The sequence below is a fragment of the Ciconia boyciana genome, chromosome 9, assembly GCF_034638445.1.
Source record: "Ciconia boyciana chromosome 9, ASM3463844v1, whole genome shotgun sequence".
Taxonomy (NCBI): Eukaryota; Metazoa; Chordata; class Aves; order Ciconiiformes; family Ciconiidae; genus Ciconia; species Ciconia boyciana.
In genome coordinates this window covers 12339524-12357867 of record NC_132942.1, presented here as the reverse complement: position 1 = coordinate 12357867, position 18344 = coordinate 12339524, and the positions used below count along the sequence as shown (strand labels likewise).

At 41.4% G+C, this 18344-nt stretch overlaps 1 protein-coding gene across 1 annotated transcript in view; it reads left to right on the top strand.

The window, feature by feature from the left end:
* Nucleotides 1-18344, top strand: part of UBTD2 (ubiquitin domain containing 2) — a 53716-nt gene that overhangs the window by 12717 nt on the left and 22655 nt on the right. The window contains exon 2 of the mRNA XM_072872483.1: nucleotides 16924-17160. Coding sequence (XP_072728584.1) covers nucleotides 16924-17160 — 237 coding nt within the window. The remainder of the gene's footprint in view (nucleotides 1-16923; nucleotides 17161-18344) is intronic.

Sequence of the window (18344 nt, the reverse complement as noted above, 5' to 3'; positions counted from 1 at the left end):
TGTTCCAGGTGTCGGTATCTAACAAAGACACAAGCTCTTCTGTGATAGCCAAGAAGAAAATGCTGTGCTTCGGGGAGGGGAAATTACAGTCATAAAAATAGGGCTTGGTTCTGAATACTAGAGATCAAACTTCCAGGTTTAGTATAAAGAGAAACATGCAAAGAGGATTATTCTTCCTACTTGCTTTTTCCAACCATCTCTAAGTAGTTGGTATTCATCTTGGACGTACCCCAGCAAAGATTACTCTTCCCACAGCAAAGGAGTCTCTTGTTTCTTATTGCCTTTCTGATTTTTATTTTTAATAGCCTCTGTTGCTAGTAGTGCCAAAATATTGCTGTAATAGGGAGGGTCCTGAACACTGGCCGTAGTTTTATGAACCAAAGCTTAAAAAGTAAGCAGGAGAGAAACTACTGTTGGAAGAAATTGCTGCCTGGGGCCTGGCCTGAGCTGAACAGAGCTGCTCGGTCTGCTCGGGTCCCAGCTGTATTGCTTTCCATCCTGAGTTTTGATACAGGCTTTTAAAAGCAAGGGAACTTAAATACTTTCTTTCTGTATTTATTCTGTTTGCTGGGGGATCTGAATGGTTTTATGTTTATGATTGTTATGTTCATGTTTATGATTTGATTGCTACTGTGGTGGAGTCCAAAACGCAGCCCCAGTTCTGCTGGGTCCTGGGTTTGAGGCGCCCTCGATCAGAGCTGCAGAAGCAGTACTTCACGGCCATGGTTTGCTCATTAGAGCACAGTAATTAGGACGGCGAGCTGGGTGAATCTGAAATGTACTTGCATCCAGCCATTTTTGTGAATTCTTCTTTTAACTGCTATAGCCAGCAATCAGCGGTTTTGGGTTTTTTTTTTTTCCAATGCTTTCGGAAGTCCCTCCACCTAAACAAAATAATTTTACCTGCACAACAACATTTGAAAAACCATGGGAGATTTGGGCTTTTATTTTCAAATGGCTGAAATAAGAATCTCTTTTTGCTAATGCCTTCTCACTCATTACCAGTCAAAGTTCTCATCCTTAAATTTGAAGCTAGGCTTATTTTCCCTTCAAGTAAGGGGAGAAGGGGTGAGAATAGGATCTGTCTAATACTGTAGAGTTCTGCCTTGACTCGGAACCAAAGACTTTTCCTACAGAAACTTAACTCTCAAGTCCAGAATCAACATATGCTTATTTTAATCTGCTATTACAGCACTCGTCTTAAATTATGTGAAAAAGTAGGAAAAGTGCATCTGTCCTGACAAACGATACTGCTTTTGCTTATGAGTAGATGATGACATTGAAGAAATAAACTCCTTTGAGCATTATGGTGAGTACCTTTTTAGAACAGACAGGCATAGCCCATGGTCAAGACCTACTTCAGCTATTACTGGATACGTAACAGCTGATACCATTGCCAAGATAATCATTGCACTGCCAGTTTTTATCTTGCTCTGAGTTGTTGAGAATTAAATGCATTTTAAATTAAATTATGGTCCGTAGTGATCCCTTCGTTTGGAAGGAAGAGGAGTTACTTAAGGGATGTGCTGTTGTGTCCATTGGAAACACCGCCCTTTGGTACAGAACAAGCATCACTCCATCCATTAATAGAGCTAAAGACTTCTGTGCTTAGGGACTTTTGAAAGAGATCAAATTAATTTGCTAAAGGTGGAAAGGCTCTGGTCACTTTCATCTATCTTCATTTGAGCAATTTAAATGAAGAGGGCAGTTTCCTGTGTCTAGTCCATGATCCTTCCATCTCATGTCCTTTCAGGCTCCTGCAGAAGGAGGTTCACAGCAGAAGCTGATGTCTGTGCTCAGCATTGCTTGGAGGAGGCTGCCTTGTTTATGCTCCTAATTCGGGCACCTTCGGTTAAATGCTTTAAGTTGGATTGCATCAATAATCCTTGACCATAGGCTATAGTAGGTCTATTTTTTTCCCTGAGTACATACACAGGGGGTTAAAATGGCCTTGAAAGGATGTAGTTTTAAGGCTACTTTGTTCAAGTGCTCCCATATAACAGTAGAGTTTTATTTTTGCCTGGATGTATGAGACATACAGATATATATATACAGGTTGCAACAAAGGCTTGCATATTTTAGGTTAGGAAGATGGATGATAGCTTTCTAATTATCTAAGCAATGCACTAGTGTCCTTATATATTATAACTTGTCTCTAACTCTGGGATAAATACGGTTTTCTTAACAAAAGGTGTACTTGAAAGGTAGGAGTTCCTTATGGCTAAGAGGTTGGTATGTATAAAATAGCCGGACATACATGTTTTTCAAAAGGCAGCTTGGTCTTCTGAAGTTGCCTAGGCGTTATTAGTAAATAGTACATAAAATATTGTAGGTATACTTTGTGCAATTTTAAAGAAATACTGCTTGCAGATGAAAGTTAATAACTGCCCTATATTGAGTGGTTCTGAAGCATCATCTATTAAGAAATTTTTTAAAGGCTTTTTAATATTCAGTCTGTCCTGTAAACTATATCAGTATTAATCTGAACAACACTGAGAAGTAACTAAACTTGTAGAATATGCCCAACTTGCCCTCTGCTAAAAAAACCAACCAAACAAAAAACTACCCCAAACCCTTGAATGCAGAGTTCGTGTTCACATCATCCTCGTATGCTCCTGGTTCTTGCCATCTCGCATTATACACAAGGAGTGCACAAAAGAGGAAATTCTCTGCATTTACCATCAAAAGAAGGATTATTCAAAGGTAATTGTACTAATTAATGATGTAATTATTATCATTAAACTATTGTTACTTATTAAATTATGTAACAAAACAGTATAGAAAGTAAGTCCTTAGTCTGATTACAGAAGAATAGCTAGTGGAATTTTTTTTTTTTTAAATTCTTGGTTATGGTTTGTTTCCCTTCCTTTGTAAGCATTGGAAAACAAATGGGAGCTTTGTTAACCTGTGTGATGAACCCTCTGCTTCTGTGTGACGCTTGTTCTCTCCCTAAAGTCTTTTACCTTGGAGATTGCAGTTGAAAACAAGTTTTAACTATGAAAACTCAACTCGTGGCATGTTTTAGCCTTTCTTCCAAGATCTACATAATTAAATGCCCATGGAAACCAGAGGCAAGAGGATGGATTTCACCCTGTCAGTGTAGAGTAGCAGTCTACAGAAGAGATGTGGCACCTTACGGTATGGGAGAGGAACTGCATACGCTGTGAGACATGGGGTGGGACGCACGGATGGGTGGTGGGGAAATTATCCAACTTTGCTTTTACTCAGAAGAAGGTAGTCTTTATCCTCTTTTCATGCTCTCAGGTGATCCTAATATGGAGCTTCTTCCTCTCCGAACTGCTCTTCTTTCAGGCTTTAGTTTTTGTTTTCCTCCTGTGTTTTGTAATCTCCAGCATCTTCAGCTGGAGAACAGAGCTGTCAGCCAATTGCTATAACCTGCTCCAGGGTCCCCACAATTCCTGTAAGTAACTGCTTTCATTTTATCAGTTAATGCAGTTACTTAAGCAGATTCCAGTGTCCGCTTTAGATTCTGTGGCTTTTTTACACATTGTTTTAAGGCAAATTCCTATCCTTCACATGGGGAGAAAATCAAATGTAGGGTTGGACCCACCAGAGTTTTTGGCAGGAGTTAATTTTCAAGCAGATAGTTCCAAATTTATCTTCAATTGTTCTGTACTGTATGTTCTAACCTCTGGTGGGGGTGTGGGGAGCAGTAGACTTTCTCAGCATCTCAAGACAATTGCCGATCACTCTATATCGCTCTTGCTGAGAAGCCCAAGTGTTGCACCTTTGAGCCATTGATGCTGCTTGGCCTTTACACCCATTTGTAGACCTTCCAGCTGCTGAGCTCTCTCCAGTCTTGGGTGCTGGAGTTTCTTGGAGAATGATTGTCCAGAAGAACAGATAGGAATTTAGTTTCAAAATTGCTTATTTAAAAATCTAACTCGCATCATCATTTTTCTGTAGTTGGTTTTTTTTCCCACTTGTTTTAGATAACATGCTGTTGAACTCAAGGCTGGAGTTTGCTTAGGCTGTGAGCATATGTACTTCCATGAATAAATTTTCAAGCTTATTAACTGGATTGTGAATCCAGAAAGTATTGACTATAGAAGTAAATGAATGGTTTTGGTTTTCACTGGGGTGTTAAGCCACCAGTCTGTCAGACTTCTGCCCTGCAGAAGTTCAGTGTGCACAGTCAAATGTATGAACATTAAAATGGACCTAGATCTTTTAGTACCTCACTGTTTGGGAGCACCTGGAGTCTCAGTGTTGTGATCATTTAGCTTCTGTGGTCGTACTGATTTGTTAATGTTGTGACAAATTGCGTTTTACTGATGAGAAGCACGGGACAGTAGGGGAGGAGGATGAGTCCTGCTAGTTAAAATATTGTGCCATGTAGAAACCTTCTCTGTGGATGAAGAGCCTTTTGTGCTAAGGGCAGCTGAAATGGGGGGGGGGGGGGGGGGGGGAATGTTTGTTTTTAATCAACCTGCCGCAGAAATGAAGTCTCATCCTTGCAAGGCCTTGGTTTGTTTTTTTTTTTTTTATCCTATGGCTGTAAACTTGCCAGGAAGGACAAATATTCCAAAAGGATGGGCTTGGTGGTAGATGGAAAACCAGGTCCACATTCTGGGGGAGTCTTGAGTGATGCTGTGGTGTCATGACCTGTGCTGTGTGACCTTAAAGGATAAACATCAACAAATCGGGTACTCGATTTTCTGCTCCTAAATCACTGGTGTGCTGGTGCTGTGTATGGCAGGACTGACTTGACAGCTATTAAAGAAGACGTTACCACCTACTGTTAAGAGCTGGTTGAGAGATTACTTTGCAGAAAGAAGCTTGACATCTGAGGAGTATCGAGAATGCATTATCCCACCATTACAGATCTGTCCGCAGCTGCAGGTGGTTAGCATGGCTGTGTGCCCGCAGGTCTGCCTTGTTCAACTTGCACTGGCAGACAGACTTCTCAGAAATTGCCAGGGCATGGTCCCTGGGAAAGTGAGTGGTAGGTTTTAGTTAGACACTAAGATAAAACACTTCTTAAATGGGAACCAAGTTGAAAGCATCTAAAAATTGATACATAAGTAATTTGTAATGAGTGTGAAATGGTAATTTTATCATGAAAAACTACCTTGTAAAATAGCTTAGTAAAGCAGCGAGTATCATTCTAAGAAATACAATTTCTTAGATTAAATCTTTAAATGTTTGCTTAAGCGTCTTTCACCTGTTCCTTAAACCTAGCAATTGCCTTTCAGTTTTCCAAATGGCACCTGTGGAACGTAATACGGAACTGTAAAATTAAATCATTAAGATAATGTATGTTTGGTATGTGTGTCAGGTAAGATTCCTATTTTCAGCTTATACTGAGCTCTTAATTAACTGATGAACTTAAGTAGCTGAGATACAGTAATAGTGCATTTAGTTAATTGGCTAATGTGAAACTTTATCCCTGCCAATAACTGTGACACTGGAATAAATTCAAGACATGGTGTTAGATCCTTTAACTAAGCTAATTTAATCATTGGTCATTGTAAAAACAGTTACCAACTTGGAGGCTTTTTTGTTCACTCCCTTCTGGAATTTGTGACTCCTGTGCATGGCAGAAGTGACATGGCAAGCAATGCTGTGTTCACCTAAGTATTCATTAGGAACGTTAAATTGGCCATCTGTCTTCTGCATTATACCTTGTATTACACAGACCGTGTTAAATTTCAAATTTTGGTGGAAGGGTTTAATGCAACATAGCCTGATGCCAATTACCACTGTGGTGAGATGGGATCTGAAAATTGTGATGACTTCTGCAGCTCCTCTAAGCAATTTTAGTTTAGGGGAACCCTATGGATTTCTAGGATCTCTGTTGGTTTTAAAATTTTCCTAGGTAGCACTGAGCCATAGTGGTGACCTAAAAAGGTTTAAATTGTGTCAAAACTAGTTCTGAATCTCTGTGGTGCTGGCAGAGCTTTTTTCTGTCGGGACACTGATGGTACCCCAGCTCTTCCTGTGCTGTCCTTCCTCTTGAACCCAGTCAATGGGCTGAGAGCTGTAGAAGTCTGGGTTTACTTGTTGTAATAAGGTAAATTCACTGGTGGCACCATCCAAAAAGTCTTCAGAAGTTGCAACATCATGTGTACACATACTGCACGTGGGTCTGCTGAGGCGGGTGTGCTGGCTGGCTTTCAGCATGGGTGCACCTAATCAAGATGGAGCCAGCTGCATTGTTTAAAGCAAATTATCAGCTTAATTTTTTTTTTATAATTCTGGCAGGATGAAAGATAAGACTGCCTTTGATTTTTTTTTAATTCTTTTTTTTAATGAAAGTTCTGCTAGTGTTGGAAGTACTCGTGGTGCGTTAAACGCAGACCAGATGTACAGCAGATGTCCCCGTCTGTCACGTACTGAACTTGGAGAGTTTGTGATGACCTTGTGTGGTCGGTCTGTGGCTGCGTGACACAGGCTGGCACTGTCCACGCTGCTCCCATGGCTTAGGCCAACATAAAAGCAAAGCTTCGGTTTAAACACTGCTGAGCCAGACCCTGATTTGTGCCTTGCTTGAAGCGCGCTGAACTTGGCTGTTAGCGTGCAGGGAAGCACTTGCAGCACTTCCAATTGTAAGTTTTTTGACAGGAGGGATGTCAACCTCCAGTAAATGCCTTTAAATCTTTCCTTAGCAGTTCATATAGATGCTTGTTATACAGTGGTCAGAGGGAGAACAGTATCAAGGAGAAAGGGGGCTTCTGAGCCAGGACAATGTTCATTTGCAGCTGGGAATGCTAGATCTTTCCTTGTATTAAATCCACGCTAGCAGATGAGACTGGTCTGTGCTGCTGGCATGGACCAGCAGGCAGATGCCCACACCAGAGCAATACACTGGCATGGAGTTGACCAGTCAGAGGAACTCACCGCTTTATGGTTTTATCTGATGTGTCTAAAGTTTCCCTGTTAACTGAATCGAGGGGAAGATACAAAAGGGTTTTATTACTGTAAAAGTGAAGTTGCTGAGTTGCATTCTTCCTCATGATGGGAGACAGAAAGCACTGGGGTGTTTGTTGGGTTTTTTTTTAGGTAAGCTCTGTGCAGCTTCCCACTGCATTCCCACAACTGTTTCCAGCTCTGCTGTGCTGCGTACCGTGTTTATTTTGTTTTGCATGTGAGAGGCTCCGTTGATGCCAAGCTCTCAGCTGCAATTGAGTTTTAACTTAAGCTATGCTTTGCAGAAGTCAAAAGAAGCATGTACTTTATGCAGTGTATCTCAAGTAGAATATTTTTCATGTTGCTGACAGCTTCCTTAATGGTTCTTGTCATAGGTTTCCAAAAAGATAGTCTAGTTGTGCACTCTAGATGGTACAGATTAAAGGTCTTGGTGTTTACACATCGTGACTTGGGAACAGGTAAATCTTTGTCCTGTTCTGCATCCAGCTGAAAACATTCATCTACCAGGAGCAGTTTAAATTCTAGTGTAAACAGTGCTGACAGGTAATTGCATTGATAATGTCTGTCCCTTGAAACTGTTCCACCGTAGCGCTACTAGAACTTCACTGTGAGGCTGAAGCTAACACTGAGCAGCCAGTATAGCTACTGCTGTTCTTCGTACCGGCTGCAGAAGCAGAATTTGTGGCTCCAAGATTCATCTGATGAGATGATAGAGACACATGGGCATCACCTGGCCTTTGCCCTGCCTGGCAGTATTCCTGCTTCATCTGTGGCCACCCCTTGACCGAGGCACTGAGGATTTGAGGTGGTGACTCTACAAAGGTGTTCGCTCCCTTAGATGTTTTTATCTGTCGAGAGAAGAGGTGTGCATCGTGAGCTTAATCAAGATGATGGAGAAATATTCTGCTTGTACTTCCAGTGGGAAGCTGGGTGAGCAGGCAGGGCTCAGGAGTAACCACAAAACTTTTGTAAACTAGTAATAAAGCCATAGAATTAACGCTAGGAAATAGTGCTGAGCTTTTGGTGGGAGACCAATGCAAATAATTTCATCTGCAAAATATTGTTTGAAATGTTGAGGCAAATAACAGTAGAGCCACTTCACAGTGGCTTCGTTTGCATTATTGCTCTCTCCGACACCACTTATCCAAGTGTTTGTAACCGTCAGGGTTCACCATCCTGCTCTTGCAGCTCTGGGAGCAGAGGAATTGTCCTCATAAAACCTGCACGAACAGACGGGAGGCTGAAGTTCACCTCTTGCCAGCTGGCTCTTGGCTGTGAATTGCACCTCAGGTTAGAAAAAATACACTGTTATGGTTTAAATTTCTGTGAAAGGCGACCTACGTTATTGCAGTGTGTCCCAGTGCGAAGCATGCATCAAGGCTGTTGGTGATCTGGATAGATCCTGCGTTTGTTGGGATGAGGTGGGATGTTTGGATCTGGTATACTACCAGGGAACAGATGTCAAAACTTAGAAGCTTTTATTTCTCACTGCAATACTGCTAGTTTCTTTGAAATGTGAGGGGTGATGAGTGATAAGCTGCTTGGAAATACCAGACTCTCTTGATTTCTTCTGCAGTTCCTGTTGAAAATGACGGGAGAAATGGAAAATACAGTGTAATAGCTAGTAATTAGAGTCAATCTTTCTCTTTGTCCAGCACATTCGTATGCCCTCATCCTCTCTTGTGTTTTATATCTCATGCTGTGAAGCCTCTGGATTGACTCAGCAAAGATTTAGTGCCCTGTGTATGGGGAGAGGCAGGGAAGCATTGTGCATGTATGACTTGTCGAAAGCTGCCTGTAATTACCGGTGTAACTTCCATTTTATTCACTACAGTTTCTTCTATGCAATTAACTCCTTTTGGAGGAAGGTGTTAGATAAGAGTTGAGGAGAGGCCTGGAGAAACAGGGAAGGCATATTCCCTGCTCCTGCTTTGAACAATGCTTTGCGACATCTGTAGTGCCGGCATAGGCGAGCAGCGTCTGGGGGACACAGCGCCGTTTGCATGGTTGGCTTTGAGCGTAGGGGTGGCATGGGTGATTGATGGCACCCCCTTTCCCCGGAGGGACCGCATACATCATTTAGCACCAGCACATGTCATGTCTGGCAGGCGGCTCACGTAGGAGTGCAAGCCTGGCTTTGAGTGATGGTGATCAGTCTGCTGTCCCACGCTGCTGCTTCCCCTTCTTGATAGGGTTTTTTCTTTTTTTCTTCCTTCCTTCACCCCCTTTCAGGTAGGAGAAAGGGGAAATAGCCCCAGGGTTGGTTGGTGGGTTTACTTCTTGTGCACAGGTTTGTCTTTGCTGGGTTTGCTGCTCTAAAAAGCTTCACACCACAAGTTTACTTCTTGTCTGGCTCAAAATTAACTGTTTTGCCTACACCTTTATAATATGGGTTTGCGTCTGTAGCCTGATGTTTTATTACACGTCTGGTTAAATATATAACTAGAATTTCTGTCAGGAAATGTAGTTTTTCTTGTAGTGTTCATTTCACTCCTGACAATATCCTTTCATGAAAAAGCTAAAATTTAAATTAGTTTCAAGCATTCTTTGTATCTATTTATCTACACATAGCATTGGGAAAGCTCATGGCTTTCTGAGCCCCACAGGATCCCCAGAAATGTTACCTTGCTCTGAATACTCTCAGGACTGTGCTAATAGATATTTCCTTTAGTTTTCATATGAAATCCTGGTGCTCCTTCATTTCCTTGTTAGGAAAATTTAATTGTTCAGTAAAATATTTCATTTGTAAGTCTCTTACTAGTGTTCCAAGACACTTCCCTTCCAAAATACTGTTCTTGCCTTGCAAAAATGTAACCTTCTTAAGAAATAAAAATGCTGAAAACTAACAATAAACAGATAAGATTCTGCCATTTTCCTGTTATTGTGTAAGCCTGTGCTACTTAATGTAATCTCAATTTTGTAAGCCTATGCTACTTAATGTAATTCAAATTGTCTGCTACTTAGATGCAATATATTTCCCCCTGCCCTCTCCCTGGTTTTGCTGTTTTTCTGCACCTCTCCTTTGTACTAACTCTTCCTCCAAGCGCTATTGTAATTCAACTACTGGAAGCATTACACTAGAGAACAATGCAAAGAAAAGTGTTAGGATGAACTATATCTAGATATTAATACCAAATTACAAGATACCTTATGAGGAAATTGGAGCAAAATAGATTTAAAATGAGACTCATTTGATAGAGTACTACCCACTGATTGTGGGGAGGGAAACCCTCGGGACTATTACTAAAGAAACTTTATGGGTAATAAACTGTTACTTTGCATTTCATTTGTCTTAGAAAAATACTTTGTTAGCAACTGATCCTCAACAGGGAAGCAATTTTGTAAAGAAAATATTTTTGATCATTAGTTCAATTTGTATACTATTTAGTTAGCTTCTCCTGACTGTCTTCAAATAATTACCCATTGCTGTTTCTCAAATTGCATATCCCTGGGAGGATATCGCTTCCCCTGTTGAAGCTGTGCATGTCTGCAGTTTAAGCAAAGCAAACACTACCTGTGTGCCACATTCTCCTTGCTGGCCTCAGCCTCTGCAAGTCTTGGTCTGTGTTGTTTCCTTGATGGCTTATCATTTCTGTCCTCCTCCCATGGAGCCTGAGAGTCATCAAATCCCATCTTTTCCACTGAGAACAGTTTCTGAAAATCTGTCTCATCTTTCCCATTCAGATAGACTGTTTTGGTGATTTTTCTGTCCTTCCTTCAGCACTTCTGTTGGGTGCTCCTGCTCCTTTCCTCACAGTTCATTCAAAGTCTTTTTCATCTCTCAACACTTAAGCGGTTGTCTTCCCCTTTTAGATATTCTCCTAAACAAAAGAAAGAAAAAACCCAATGAAAATATTCTCAGATCTTGCCAGATTCTCCTGATACTGGTGTCATTTCAGCCCTTTGATGTTCTCTTCTAACGCTTGCCTGTATCTGCTCTTAACCTGTGCTCCACAGGTTGACGGTCCCTCCATGCCAGCCTTCCCCCGTGCTTGTTTCTTGTTGTGTGTCGGTCTTCATACACGTTGGCAGAGATGTGGAAGCACAGAAAGGCCCTGTTCTTGCAGCTCTGGCACACATCTGCTGGTGGATGCATGGAGATCAAGAGCTTTGGGCCTCCAGTCCTAAAATGGAGCATGTCCAGTCCAAATGCCTCCTCCTGGGAAGTGCACTGCTAGGCCCTTGGGTGGGTTGTGCGTGCACAGAGACTCTTCCAACACACGCTTTGGCCAAATTGGGACAGTTTCTCCTGCCTCTTACAAGAGCAGCAAAAGACTAATGCTACAAGCAACATATGCTTCTGTTTCAAAGGAAAAGAAATTCACTGTGGAGCAGTTGCATGAATTTAACATGCCAAATTTTATTCCTAACATTATTTTAAGAAATAGGTGAAAGATGCTTGAAGAAATGGGGTGGGAGGGAAAAGCTTACGTAAGGCTGACTGACAGCAAAGGAGCCATTTCCCCAAATGCTTAAGTTTTAGCTCAGTTGCTGGAGGTAACTCTGGGCTGCAACAGGGGACCAAATCCTGTGGCCTCTCTTACAGGGTTACCTGGGTGGTCAATAACTGGGAAGGAGGAAAATCTAATTCATGATTGAAGCAAGGTCCACCTGTCCTTCTCCAGAGGCTATAAGCTGTCTGATGTCTCATTCAGCTGTTGCATTTGCGTTATTTGATTTGACAGTAAGCCCTTTGGGGCAGAAATATTATCCTATTTGATTATCGAGTGCTACAGTTCATGGGTGTATAAACTAGGAATTACGAATGCTTTAGCTGGATATTGGCTTTTAGTATGAGAGACTTCTGTTACCAGCTGCTCCTACTCATCTGGTCCGCTTTGGAAGAGGCAGCAATACTGTGATCCACAGTGATAGCGACATAACAAACACAACAGCTGTTATAAAAAAAAAAAAAAGTTCTACATAGACATTTTTTGACATTCTGTTAAGAAACTGATTTAAATATCTGGATTTATCTGCATAAGCTCACTCGAAGTGTAGATAACCTTACTGATTCCGTTGCTTTGATGGGGAGCAGCAGGGAAGGGAAACAAACCTTCATAATTCAGGTTATAAAATAGTCTGGAAGGACTGGAGAAATGCATCTTTCTTTCTGAAAAATAAGACTTTGTATTTTGCCAGGAGCTAAGGTTAGTGGGCAGACAGTAGTAGCTACCTCGAGGATCCCAGGGTACTCTGCTACCTGTGAAGGGAAAACACGTTATATGCTGCTAAATCCTACTAATGGGACAGAAGCAGCCAACTGCTTGTCTGCCACTGTTTTTAGGTCACTTCGAGGTATTAAACAGTGTAATAAGGGACACTTGACGAGGGAAGGGGGCTTGAGCAGTGCTTGGATTTCGCTTGTGTAGGGACACGTGCATGGCAGACGTGCCAGACGGGTGGATGCTGAGTTCAGATGAGACTTGCCTCTCTCTTTGCCTGCTTCTCCAGCCCGCTGCACATCATTGCGATCCCCTCTCCTGCCGCGGCCTTGCGCTGTACGCCGGAGTGCCTAACTAGATAGATTTGGGTTTCTTCTATTAAGCATGCTGAGCCCTAGGAAGTTCATTATGCAGCTAGTAATTACCAGGACTTCTTACCTTCGTAGCTATTGCTTCTGCTGCCGTTAATCTGAATGGACCTTAGCAAGTCCTAAAAATGATGTTTGGAGTTTGTGCTCTGCAATTCAGACCAGAGGGGAACAGAAATGGCACAGGAGGCTTATTTAAGGCAGCTCTCTGGCTAGAACAGGTCCAGTATCCAAGGAGGATAAAGAGCATCTGTAACCTCTTCACAGAAACCCCTCTGACCAGCCTAGGAAAATCTTTTGTAAGGCCACATAGTGGCCTGTATAGTTGCTCCTCCCTGAGAGAGGCTGCTCTTAAGCAAGGTCTGCAGGTTGTCAGCAACTTCTTACCCCTCTTTTGGGATGCACAGCACCACCTGAGTATCTGTGAACTATTGGAGCAAGAACTGCCTAAATTATTTTGAAGTGTCACTAATGTGCTGATCTCTTTCTTTTTGAACAGTAGACTGTTAATGGTCTTCAGATTTCATTCTAAATAAATCTCTTGCCAAAAATATCAACCATTGCCATCTATTGAGATGGGCAACTTTCAGTATTGCTTCAGAGAGAACATGCCTTTTTGGCATTTATAAAACTATTCATATTTTCAAGCAGGATATTAATAATTTCTTACTTATGTTGAAGTGATGTAAGATGAAAAATTAATGTGGATGTTACTTTCTCTTCCAGATCTTGCAAGCTGGTTGTGCCTCTGATGTGCATGGCCTTAAATTAAGTCAACATTTTCTTTTGAGTTCTAGTTTACTTCCAAAGTGAGGAATATAAAACTGATACTGTAAATACCTGACAAAGTGTTTTCAGACTGCTGATGTTTGTTTCATTGCCTATTCTGACAGGTCTTTATCAGCCTTATTACAGAAAAGAGAAAGTCCTTTGATGTGGTCCAAAACTTTGACTGCAGAAATTCATGTAGTGGTGTTTCTCTTTAGTGACTAAAACATGACGTAGAAAGTGAGAGATTTGGGCCCTCTTACACATTACATTTTTTACATGTCTTAAGTTTCTTGTATCCCTTCTGCTGTATCTATCCACACAGCTAAAGAGAGATTAAGATTTCTTCGGCGTGGGGGGCATAAAGCTTTTAGGGGATTCTTGAAACACTTCTTATAAATGGTAAACACGCTAAAGACCTTTTTAAATACTGGCTTGCGAAGGCAAGTTGTGTTTAAAAGCTTAGTACGGGGATGGATGGCTTGTTAGAGTGCATTTGGCTTTAGAGGCATTTGTAGAGTCACTTTCTTCCACTATCCTTCTTTCCAACTTGATTAAAAGAAATTATCACTGGGTTTATCATCACTGCTGCCTGTGTAGGAAGGATTGTATCTCCAGGGAGAAGTTATTTGAGACTGTTAGGATCGCTGTCTCTTTAGTCTCTTCCTTGCTATTCTTGTCTAGTGAAGAGAAATATATTCAGATGCTGTCTTAGGTGAAGGGGGAAACAAGGGAGAGAAATGGCCTGTTGCAGTTCCTGCGGTGGTGCTGGATAACAGGCAGGCAGGGCCGTGTGCAGGAAACGCCGCCGTGCTCAGGGACTGTGGGAAGTGCCTTTAACCCGCTTTCATAATTAATGTTTGGGGAGAAGGAGAGGGACCTGTGGGATAAATTAGCTTTTATTGAATGTACATGCAAACAGATGTTAGCCGAAGTAGAATGGAAGAAAAGATGCCCACTGACCCAAATTTCTTAGTGTCCGGTTCAGTCTGTCTGAGATTTTCATGCTCTGACTGCTAAGCCTTAATAAGGAAACAATCCTTGTTTAAGTGTTTTACCACATATGTTTTTACAATTTCATAATATACTGCGCATGCAGTCCATCTTGTCTGGGCTGCTTCCTTCACCATTGTTCTAGGCTGGACCATCATCAGCTCCCAGCTTGCGTGTGCTCAGCTGAGACTTGGACTAGTAATGGCTGGGCTTTGCCAGGAAACTTGGTGTTTTGTAAACACTTGGGTTTGCTGTTCTGAAATCTGTTAAATGGTCAGCACTTCTTTGAAAAGCAAATGGAAGCAATCCCATGGAAACAAAAAGCAATAAATGTTTGTGGTCACTTGAAAGGATTTAGAAGTTTATTATTGTTAGTTTCTGCATGGGATACAGAATAACAGCTGGAGTCATGGCATGTGTGCCATGCAATTGTCATTTGCTACTTTTAATTATGATCTGACTTTGTTTCCATGTAAATATATCCTCTACTATGTTTTTTTTTAAATCTGAAGAAGGCTCATGCCTTCACATAGTTGGCAATGTAACCTTACCATCAGGAGTTCTTTCAAATATCCTATTTTCAATTACTTAAGTCTCAGCTTCTTAAGCGTGAATGTCATTCTGAGTTATGAATTGAAGTAGGTAGTTCTTTTGTCATATAAAGTCAGATTGTATGAGGGCGCGAGATCTAACCTCGTGTATGTGTTTTGGTTTCCTTAAAGCCTGTGTGAAGTTGAAATGCTTGCTGCAACACCAGGCATTTGGTCAGGTTGACGGTCAACCCTGAGACCTAATGCTCGGTGTCGAGTGCTGTTCTGAAAACAGCTGAGTGCATCTGTGGCAGAAAAAAAATCAAGGAAGGAGAGGAAATATTTGAATTAAATACTATTTTTGCAAAATGTTACAGCTTAACTGAGATAAGTATTTCTGATATATTGACACAGTCTCTCAGTCATGTCCCTCACCCCCCCCACACACTTTGCCATAAATATGGTTTATAGTTAACTGTAGAGATACAGCAGAAGTCTAGATTAAGAACTATGAAGAATATTTAGACTTTACACTATTCTTCCATTGAAAACTGAATGCTGGAGTAAGATTGAGGAGAGGTATAAGGTTTTTTGTCAGCTATTGTCAACTTTCTGCCAGAAAAATAAGAGGGTCTGGAGAAGGGAAATATTTCTTTTTATCTCTGAGGACGTACATGGGATACAGAATGCTAAATATAAACTCTTGTGTTTGTCCTGGTGCTCTCCCATCCTTGCAGACTAGCCAGGAGCACCTGATAAGCAGCAGCTTTGCTCCACAGGCTTTGATATCACAGCAGCTGTGGTGTCTCATTCTTGTAAGAGGTATTTCAGCATGGGTGACAGACTGCATTTCTTAATGCTTCCCTGGCCTGACAGCAGCTGGGGTTCCTCTGCTCTCTTGGGACAGCAAAGGCTCTTCACGGACAGCGTAGGAGGGGATGGCTCTTCAGCATCATACATGGTGGGATCCGTAGTTGACTCCAGTCCTGTGTAGCTTACCTGTCTTTCAAGAGCCTTTAGTACTCGTCACCCAGTTCCTATGACCTGTCCCATGGTGGGGCTGCTTATTTTCAGCTGCAAACACACTTAAATTTAGTTTAACTCTTGAAGGACACTTCATTTGCTCTGGAGACATTTAAACTGTATTCAAGGTTTTGCGGTATTGAGCTGTGGTGCGAACTGTTTTTGTGGTTTGTTGCTGCTCTCTTCCCTGTACTGTCCTCACTGCTTTCTTCCTCGTACTGTCCTCGCAGGGTCCTGTTGCAGCAAGCTTCCACCTGCCAGGAGGGGGCTGAAGGAAGTGGGGTTTTAATTCTTGCAGGGAGAAATTCTTCCTGGTATGCACTGAAGTTTGCTCCCTTCTTTTCCTTTTCCTTTCAACAGAAGTTGAAATAAACCCTTACTCACACAAATGGAAGAGAAGGGTTTAGCACAGTCTTAGCAGTGCTGTAATTTAAATTGAGCAGGTAGTTTTAATCCACCAACATTATACCTGTGTGATTATCTTAACTGGCTATTACACAAAAATAGCTGTAGTTAAAGAAACAAATGCTTTCGTGTTTATTGTGAATGAGGTAACCACTTTTTAAAGCTTGATGGATTTCTGGATTATTCTTTAGGGATTTCTGTCTCTGACAGTTCTAGCCTGTGTGCATCTTATTTGCCTTTCTGCATATACTTACTATGAATTAAAACTGTTTAAAAAAAAAAATTCTTTAGCCTCTTAAAACTCTTGTATTAACAGAGTATCAGGTTTGTGGAACAGAGAGCATTGCTAGCAGTGTGGAGCGGAGATCCAGATGCAGTGTGCTCTCTCTGCAGCCTGGTGGTGGGATGATGGGTGTCTTGCTGTACTGCTATAGCCTTTGGAAGTTGTCTGTGTCAGGTGTGAGTCTCCCAGCCAGGCACACACGGCACAGGCGGAGGGATGTGGAGTTACCAGGGAGCTTGGGGAGAAGTTGTGGGGTGCTCAGGGGAGCAGGTGAAATCAGCAAGCAGGAGGTAGCTCCTCAGTCTTTCTAAGAAGTAAAACCAACCTGGAGCCCAGGGGAAGGGAGGTGATGCCTCAGAGGAAATGGAAAAAAAGGATCATGATTGCCCAAAAGTAAACTTTAGCTCCATAGATCCTAAACAGAATAACCAAAAGGCACTTCAGTAGTTTTGTGCTATTACCTTTTTTTAATTTCCCTTCCTCTTTCTCTTCCACAGTTGCTCTCGGTCGTAATCAGCCCTTGAAAAAAGAGAAACCAAAATGGAAAAGTGATTACCCCATGACAGACGGACAGTTGCGCAGTAAGAGAGACGAATTTTGGGACACAGCACCAGCTTTTGAAGGTCGCAAGGAGATTTGGGATGCCCTCAAGGCTGCTGCACATGCTTTTGAGAGCAATGATCACGAACTGGCACAAGCAATCATTGATGGTGCAAATATAACACTACCACATGGTAGGTTCATCTAAGATGGATGTGGCCTAAGTATAACAGTAGGTTAAGGCAAATGTTTTTTTAACCTGAAAATCAATTGAGACATATATGCAATAGTTTTAAATACTTGTATTTCACTATGGACAATGTTTTCCTATTTGGTGTTTCAAAGCAAAATTACATTAGTGTGTAGAGGGACCAAGAAAAGCTACCTTTCTATCATTACCTAAATTTGAATATATGATCAGGTACATGGTCTAATACACAATTTAAGAGTCTGATCTCTGTAAGCAACACTTGTGACTTTCTGTACTCTCTTGAAACACCTGCATGCTCGAAGGTACGTTTTTCTTAATTTTTTTCCAGCCTTCCTTTGTAAGGGAGTAGATTATTTTTTTTCCTGATCTTATGGGTTTCTTTGGCACTTCAATTGGTTTGGGTTTGGGTTTTTTTATTATTTATTTCTTTTCTGAAGAGTATGAAGAACTTTTTGGGAAAGCTGGTGCTTGCAATCTGCTGTAAGATTCTGTACAAGATAAACTGTAAGCACTTATTTCAGGTGCTTTCCCTTTCACTCTGTTGTTCTGAATTCTGATTTTTTTCAAGTTCTGTTCTCCCTCACTCCGCCCTCTGAAATGATTCACTCCCCTTTATTCCCAATAGAAATACAGTTCAAGTTCTGCATTTAAAAAAAAAAAAAAAAAAAAGATATGTAGCTTCAGTAACCAGAAAGAATCAGGAAATAAATAAAAACAAAATAATATCAGGAAATAAACAAAACAAACTACAACCAAAACAACCCACACAAAAAAAACCCACCACCATCCCATAACAAAACAGAGTGAACTCAAGCAGGCATGTGTGCTGGTTAGGCTCTGCTTGATGTCCTCTCTTCCAGAAGGGGCGTGAAGAGGCTTGCACCAAATAATGAACTTGTTCCAGACACCTGGAGCTGAATGCTGTATAAAAGACATTATATATGTGCTGGTTAGGATCTCGTGGGAAGAGAAAAAGGATGATGTGGAAGATTGCGTACCTTGCTTTCCGGGGTAACTAGTCTTCATGAGATTGACTACTCGTATTACCTTTTTTTTTTTCTTTTATTGGTGGTGTTTAAGGCCTCACTTTCCTTAAGTCACAGTTGATCATGTATTTAGTTCAGAAGGGCTGGATTTGAGGATGTCTCTGTCTTTTCCCATACTAAA